The sequence below is a fragment of the Morone saxatilis genome, unplaced genomic scaffold (genome assembly GCF_004916995.1).
Source record: "Morone saxatilis isolate NCDOM2014 unplaced genomic scaffold, NCSU_SB_2.0 Contig18, whole genome shotgun sequence".
Classification (NCBI taxonomy): Eukaryota; Metazoa; Chordata; class Actinopteri; family Moronidae; genus Morone; species Morone saxatilis.
In genome coordinates this window covers 11,671,795-11,680,298 of record NW_023339740.1, presented here as the reverse complement: position 1 = coordinate 11,680,298, position 8,504 = coordinate 11,671,795, and the positions used below count along the sequence as shown (strand labels likewise).

Sequence of the window (8,504 nt, the reverse complement as noted above, 5' to 3'; positions counted from 1 at the left end):
GTGTGTGTGTGTGTGTGCTTTGCATGAATAAATTTGATGCCTTCATCATGTGACACTACAAGAGGCAACCCATTGACTGGGTATACAAATCACGTTTACATGTACACACACACACACACACACACACACACCTTCTACAGCACCGCAGGAACACCTGAAAAGAGGGAGGGGAGATTTGAACCAATCCCAACATGCCTCAGTGCTGAAGGCCTAGTAAAGGGGTGGCAGCCAGAGTGTTAGGATTAGCCAACCAGGGCAGACAGAACATCTGTTGCCCAATCAGAGCATCTGGAACATCTGGCACCAATGAACAGCAGTCATCTAGCAGCTGAACTCTGACCTTACCCACTTGTCTTCGCCAGCTGCCCTTTTCTTCTCCATGTTTATTTCTTTTTTTCCCCCCATTCATTCTCCAGCAATCTCAATCTATTCCTTAATCTTTCTGGCACTGATGAGCTGCTTGTCTAAAAAGGTCTGATACACTGATCGTCGATGCCTGGACCGATTCATCTGCATGTCATGGTGACAGGAGACATTTCTCTTTTATCTCTCAGCTATCAACTCTAACCAGAATGGAGGAGGGCAGGCAGGGATGGATTAACCATCTCAATCCAAATCACAATACCACACTCACTGACTAAGCAGCAGCTCTCTGTTATGTGTATGTGTGTGTGCACTGTGCAACTACGCACTTACCCTCTTGGTAAATTTATCACTGTGTGTTTTCTCTCAGGTGCCGCAGCAGCCCTGTAGTAAATTGTCATATCGAATACTGAAGAATACGGAACGGAATAGGTATAAGGGAACAGAAAATCAATGAGTCTTTTCAGCCACGTCGCGCCTGGTGCTGACACAGCACACGGCAACGGCTATTGCTATTACACACACACACACAGACACAGACACAGACACACAGACACACACACACACACGGTGGGACGCCCGGTATGGAACACATTGTTCTATTATAACTTATCAAAGGGAATAGAGGATTTTCACTCTTAAAAACAAAAAAACCTACTACCTTTATCTCTCGGTTCCCTTCTATTCTGAGATGAGAGTGTGCTAACTGCAGAGCTAAAAATCAGTTGCACTGTGTGTGTGTGCGTGCGTGCGCGTGCGTGCGTGCGCGTGCGTGTGTGTGCGCGTGATGTGAAAGGCAGTTGATTACTTTGCTCAGACACAAAGCCATGGGCCCAAACAGGAAGCTTCACACACTCCCTGTACGACTCCTGAACCTCAGTTTCACACAAACATCCTTCCTGACTGATTATTTTAAGCTCCGTTAGCAATTTTAATTCAGCTCACACAGATCCAGGACCACCACCCGCCTCCCTTTTCCATTTCATCACACACTCCGACAGACATCCACACACTTGTACGGTGAGAAAACCGCACTGTTAAGAGTTGTGTGATTGACTTGTGGTCGGTAAACCATTGGACTCAATACAATCCAGCCCTAATTGACAGTGATGTTAAAAAAAGATCACACACACAACGACTTAAACTACCACTAATTGATTAGCTTAAGAGTTCTTCCCACATCCATCCACCCACATGTGATGTTTCGTGAAGGCAACAGCAGCAAATAGGTCAGTGTTACAATAACAAAATCTGGCTCTCACTGTTTCATAGTTGTTAATAAAAGAGACAGACCCTCGCTGCAATTCATGTCAGAGGACCCCTCTGCAATATCCCTGCTCCCCTGCTCCTCCTGATCAAACATGCATCAATCAACCACAGAAAAAAGAAATATTCAACCGTGGCATAGAGCCTCACACACACATACAGTCACAGACCCACAATCCTGCCTGCAGACAAACCTCTTGCTGTGTCACCACCTTTCCCATTGTGTGCTAGTGAAAGCACCCATTTATCTTAAATCATATGTTTCTCTGGCTGCCTTGTAAACAGGCAGCTTAGTAATGTACACGTAGGCAGACACACGGTTTCAGTTTATGGCCACAGGCACTCATCCCTCTTCAGGGAGGTGGATCGACATCGTATCTGCAGAGCTGAATGAGTTTATAGGCCAGTCTGGAAAATTATAATAGTCTACATCTGTTTGGAGATACAGCCTGTGTAGATTCTTTGTCTGTGAGTAGTTAGTGTGAAGATCAATAAAGGTTATTCGGAACATCATCAGCTTGGATGACCATTTCCCTGTAAAACCACCATAATCAATACGTTTTATCAGTGGCAGCTGTGGCAGTTATTTGCAATGGCAGCCACTTATTAACATTCCCAGATGTGTAAAACACAGACAGATGCTGACGCGCTGAGCCAAAATGCACGTGAAAAATGAAACATCTGTCAAATGTTTTTAAAGACTCAGCACTCCCTAATTTTCCTCTAAAATGTTTCCCATTGCCTGAATCAAAGCTTTCCTTTTTGTTAAATGGTATTGCAAACTTGCTGACTGGTAACCCAGAGATGGCGATAGCTGCTGGATGTACTCAACGCACGTCTATATCTGGATAATGCGATGGATGGAGCCTGTAATAGTGACAAAGCTCAGGGCAATTTGGAGTCTTTATAAAAGCAAAGTAGCTTTCTGGATTCAATTCCGAATAAATGCTCTGTGAAATACAAATGGTAGGAGATAAGCTCATTCCTTAACTCCATTTCAGCACTGTGTGTAACCATTCACATCTGTGTTAGAACATTCCTATCCTTCTTTTAATGCATCTCACTCTCTTTCTTTCTCTTTTTCGTAAAATGCTTCATTTTTCTATCTCTTTTATTCCATCTCAGTCACCCTCTCTCTCTTGCATATACACACACATACACACCCTTTTCCTGAGCAGTAGGAACATTCCTTGAGTCGGCCCATATTAGAGTATCAGCACTCTGCCTGTGAGAAATAACACAGACTGAGAGAAGGATGGTGGTATTCAAGCATGTATGTGTGTGTGTGTGTGTGTGTGTGTGTATTTATAAAGGCAGTACTCTTCAGCTCACATGTCAACAGGTGAGATGGCAGTGTCCATAACATCCGCATTGGTAATTGCTTCACCACAACTCAACAGTTTTTTCCATCACAAAAGGTAGACAAAATAACAGAGGCATAATGAATAACAGGGCATGTATTATGTATGTATGCATGTCAGCACTTGATATTTGTTTCCAAACTTTAAAAACATAAAGCAATATGCAAGCTCCATTGTAAGAGGCCGCATTGTGGCTACACAGTTTTGAATGTAGTGTTGTGTCAGTGGCCAAACTGGAGGTGCATCAGCCAAACAAAATGATGGCAGTTAACATGCTAGGTGGAGTGTCTTGACAACAATGTGGACACATTCACCAAGTGCTTGACTTACGTTGTCCACCCCTTGTGTGTGTTAATCCGTGCACGTTTGCATCATCTTCCTCTCCTGCTGCAGAGATTTATGAATGTAAGCCATGGGAGGATTTACATGCATCTCCCCAATGGTGCTGCAGTGTATGGCTGCAGCATGACAAGACTATTCCTGTTGCCTGATTACAGTAGATCACACAGGTTTGATTCCCCAGCTAGCTGGACTGCAATTGCAGACCTATTAAAGAATTGGGGAACAAGACTGACATGTGTTAGCAAATACAGGGAGACAGAGACGTAACATGTAGGTGCCTCATGTATTGTTGCTTGATACCCTCCATTAGAGAATCTCTAACAGCAGTGTAAAGGGTAATGACAGACTGTCTGTGTCTCCCAGAGAAGGCAGACTGCTGGGAATGTCACAGCAGACACACAGCACCTGGAGACGCCTCTACACATACGGGAAAACACACACACACACACCTCAAACAGTTATGTGGATGCACAGGTTGATCCTTTCATCTGTTCATTTCCAGATAGGGAAGACGGTATGTGGAAAAACGTGAGGACAGAGTGAGGAACGGAGAGATAGCTCAACACAGCTGTTTGCCAGGGAGCAGCGAAGTAACTGACAGGAGGAATCGATGCAGAGGGTCAATGGACAAACATTAAGTCCACAAGCTGACAAACACAGCAGACAGTCCTCACAATGCAGCATGGACAGGCTGCTAAGCATAAACAGCAGCCTACCGGGACACTGGCACAACAATGCCAATGTCACTGTGGTGACAGCTAAAGGAGTTTGCACTCAGGCAGGTAAACAGGAGGAACTGGTTAATAAGAGGCGTCAAACAGTGAGTTAAGTCAAGTTACCGTGGTCTTTTCATTAGTTTAACTGAAGGGACTGCCTGTTCTAGACCCAATAAAGCCCATATTTGGGGTAAATGTACAGACAAGTGACAAATTAAAAAGAAAAACTGGAGTGGTGGAGCAAAACAGATGCATCCATAAAGGGCACAAGGGGGTCATTGAAAGGTTTGTTTTTAAAGTATGAAAGTCAGTCAATCATATGACGTGGCTTTCTCAATAGTTTTGGTTGAATGGTGTTCATCCTCCGGTTGAGTTCCAGAAACTTGCCGAATTTATGCCATGAGCCACTGAAGCCATTTCACACTTAAGACAGCGTTTCCTTTATTGTGTCACCCATCTGTTTATTAACACCAGAAATTCCAGTTTCACAGAAATGTATGATAACACTCTCCGCGGTCGTGGAGAGGTTATTTGCTTGTCACTGACTTGCTGCTCGCTCTACTCTACAAAGTTGCAGGAGGGGGCAGATCCACAGGAGAAGAGGAGGGCCACAGGGTGTCAGCTTTAGAGACAAGGCTGGGACGATGTGTTGCTCTTAAAACGGACACGAGTAGTGGGTGTGATCAGGAAGGTGGTGGCCTGTTGTATCTGGTGATCTGGCACTGCAGCAGCAGTGGAAACATGCTGTTCATGAGGAGGGCAATATCCTGTCCCCTATCTCTTCCACATCCCTCTCCCCTCTTCCTGCCACCTCTGTTTTCCGTCTCCTCCCGCAAAACCCACATGCCACCAACCTAAACCTATAGATCTGATCAGCAATCACTGCCACTGCTCCAGCTGAATACAGTGCGTCTGCCTGACACCAAATAATACCCCACACCCACCACACACACACACACACACCGATCGGCCAGTAAACAGTTAACATCTGAACGCCCCTTTCTAACCACTACAATCTGCTCTCCCACCCCTGCTGCTCTCTCATGTCCTTGATCATCGACAGGGGCGACACCAGTGAACTGCGATCAATGGACAAGCCTTTGCACAAATGGATCATTTAATTGTAATCTACGTTAAAAAGGCACACTATTAATCACTTGCCAGCATGTTAACGGACGACAGTGGTACACCACCTCAGACAGCAGAAGCAGCAGCACAGACATGCAGTGAGATTCTACAGAGGAAGAGAGATAAACGCCCTGCCTTGTCTTCATGTCGAAACCCCCAACCCTCTGGGTAGTCTACACAGCTCACTCACTCACACTCACACACACACACACACACATATACATACACATATACATACACACCACCTTCACATAAGCTTTTCTTTAGAGACCATATAGAGGCCACATCTGGACAACACTGATTTCTGAGCGGGGTTTTTTCTGTCTTTGTTGGCCATCTGCGTGCTGCGTTAAAGGCGAGCGATCACACGCTTGTAGACACGCTGATCATGATGTTCCATGTATGATCGCGATTATTGATATATTATATCGATCTGCCACGTCCGCATGATGACAATTAACCTTCATAAATGATCGGAGAAATACAAAAAAGCCAAGCGTACCCCCTTCTTTTTTTTTACGCCTGATGGGAGAGGAGGTGAGGGTACAGAAAGCAACGCAGTCAGCCAAGTCAAGGAAAACACACCATACAGTCAGAAAGCACACACTGAACGCCACATCGCTTTAGCTTGTGCTAAACGTGAACAAGCGAGGAGCTTTTTGTTTTAAAAAAAAGTTTTACCTTTAACTTGAGTTTCATATTCGGCCACTATCTCCTTGTCCTTTCGGAATTTCGCCGGAGACGTCATGGCTGAGTTTGGAGATCAAACCACTTGCCCTCGTCGCGAAGTCAATTTTGCCTCGATCAATCAATAAAATCAGCAGTAGAGGAGTCTGCGGGAGGAAAACGCCACTGTATGGAGCAGGGTTTTTAAAAAAAGAAAGAAAAAGGAGAGCCCAGATGAGAGGTTGCAGCTCCTCAGTGTGCCCGCGGATGTGTATTGTCTCCCAGGCTGTGTTCACTCCGGGCGCATTGTGAGTTTGGCGCTGCTGCTGCTGCTGCTGCTGTGGCTGTATGTTCCCATCCGCCGCCGCGCCTCACCGCCTCCTCAAAACCGGTTATGGTGCAAACAACTTCAAGTGAAAGGAGATTCATTCCCTTCTTGAAAAAAAAAACCAAACAGGGATAGCTAGTCGGCACTTCCAAAAGTTTTTTGTTATTTCTAAGATGAGCGGATATCGGCCACGCAGCTGCCCGTCCGCCTGTCTAAACTAAACTGCTCTCCTCTTGCCCCCCCACTACCCCCCTAGAGAGAGAGAGAGAGGAGGAACCGAGTGGAGATGGAGGGACAGCCCTAATGCGCAGGACAGGCATGGACGCGCACATGGATATTCATTTGTGTGAATAAACCACAAGCATGTAACTGCGTGCTGCACGTCACAAGTCCCAGATAGGTGATTTTAACCAGGTGATGACGTCGCTTAGAGTTTCATTAAAAATGTATGGGAATGGCCTAATGCAAAAGGCAGTATTTAGGATGCTAGGCCAGCTGCAATGTGCAGATACAAGTAAGCAAAAGTGGGTTTTATAGCCACTTCATGTGTCATTTCAGTGTGACCACCGACAGGAGACAAGATGTCTGAGTGTGCCATAACGTTATGTGAGTATTCACTTTACAAAACAGCACATTATCAACTGTAGCTCGGATATGTGGCTAATGTCAGCCCCAAACTTGGCCAAGAAGTCCGACCATAGCTTTTAGCGTGATAGCAAGCAATTCCTAAAGTCTTCACTATCTGCACTCATTAATGACATTATTGACACTGTCTAATATGTCGACGGTAACATGTTCTAACATACATTGTAGTGATTTAAGCGGTCTATCTAAAAGGAAACTCCTCACTAATGTCGACGCATCAACTGTTTTAAGGACAACCCCGATTAACTTCATAGGACCAGAGATATACTTCCCACACCACTATTGGTGGGACGGAATTTGATTGACATGAGACCCGGCCAATCCGCTCTCAGGACTCGTTAACGTGGGCTTTTCAACTGTAATTTGTAGCCAATTAGATCCAGACTTTGTAATGAAGGTGACCAATGGCGTCGGCTATTACGGAATGTATCCAATCAGATTGAAGTGTAGGGTCTTTTAAAGATAGTTTCAGGAAGTGCCGTTAAATACCAGGAAGTTGTAAACAAAGCTGACAGCTATTTAGTTAGCTGTAAACTACACCTGAATGGATGGTGAGCCAGTTGTGTAAAACAGGGTAGCTACTCGCCGATATCGTGTATTTATCCACAACACAGCTAATCATTCCATCGTTTGGCGGAAACAGATAACTTCTCCGCGCGTTTGTTCAACCAGCTAACGTTAGCTGCCCTCCGTTGTGTCGTCAGGGGAAGGCTAACGTTCGCACAAGGACGTTGGAGCTAGCGTCAACGGTTGCGGAGCGAATGTGTTCTAACCCCGAACTGAACGCACAGTGAGTTCCATCAGTGCCCGGTCCTCGTCCTGTGCTGCGTTTACTGTCTGAGGACAGACAGAGAGAGAGACAGACAGAGAGAGAGACAGAGTTCGTCCGGTTGTTTATTCTTTAGCAGGAAAACAATGTCTACATCCAACGCTAATTTCAAAAACAAGTGTGTGACCCAGGTGAACTGCATATTCTGTGACAGTCTGCTCTGTACGAGAGGAATGAAAGCAGTGCTTCTTGCAGACACTGAGGTTGAGCTGTTTTCCACTGATATACCTCCCAACAGGTAAGTGCTAATCTAGTTAGCAGTGCCGCTAGCCTTTGTTTATGTCTGCTGCTGTTGCCAGGGCAAGGTGTGCTTAGTTACTATAGCTAAATGACAGCTGATCATCTAAACGGTCATTTAATGTGAAGAGGGCCACCACATTGACACACATACTATGATGAATATGGTTTGTTGCATAAAAACGTGAAATGGATGCTGGTTTTAACCTTTCATGGCTGTGTTTGTTTCTCATTACTCCCTCCCTCCCTCCCTCCCCCCCAGAACTGTTGACTTTGTGGCCAGCTGCTACTCTACTGAAAGCTGCAAATGCAAACTGAGAGACATCGCATGTCTCAAGTGGTACGTAAAGATCTTCATTAGCCTGCAGGCTTTGCTTTACCGAGACCATCTGCTGATGTGACATGTTGATAGGAAACACCACCAACACAGTTAGTGCAGTAAACGGATAGGCCCTTATATTTATTAGCCATATAGATAGTTTTTAATGGTATACACCTGTGGAGTTGCAACTACGATTATTGTCATTATTTATATGCTGATTATCTTCTTGATTTAATCCGTTGGTCTATTAAACATCAGAAAAGGGAGATTTCTGATTACAAGATTACAAGAGATTCGTATC

The 8,504-nt window shown here is 45.0% G+C and overlaps 2 protein-coding genes across 2 annotated transcripts in view; one reads left to right on the top strand and one right to left on the bottom strand.

Annotated features, from left to right (window-relative positions):
* srgap2 (SLIT-ROBO Rho GTPase activating protein 2) overlaps positions 1–6,401 on the bottom strand; it is a gene marked incomplete in the record, with an annotated part of 51,540 nt that extends 45,139 nt beyond the window's left edge. The window contains 1 exon segment of the mRNA XM_035662159.1: positions 5,858–6,401. Coding sequence (XP_035518052.1) covers positions 5,858–5,924 — 67 coding nt within the window.
* Positions 6,402–7,309: 908 nt separating this feature from the next.
* The window catches only part of fam72a (family with sequence similarity 72 member A), a 2,447-nt gene continuing 1,252 nt past the window's right edge, over positions 7,310–8,504 (top strand). The window contains exons 1-2 of the mRNA XM_035662630.1: positions 7,310–7,882; positions 8,144–8,221. Coding sequence (XP_035518523.1) covers positions 7,731–7,882; positions 8,144–8,221 — 230 coding nt within the window. The 5' untranslated portion in view covers positions 7,310–7,730. The remainder of the gene's footprint in view (positions 7,883–8,143; positions 8,222–8,504) is intronic.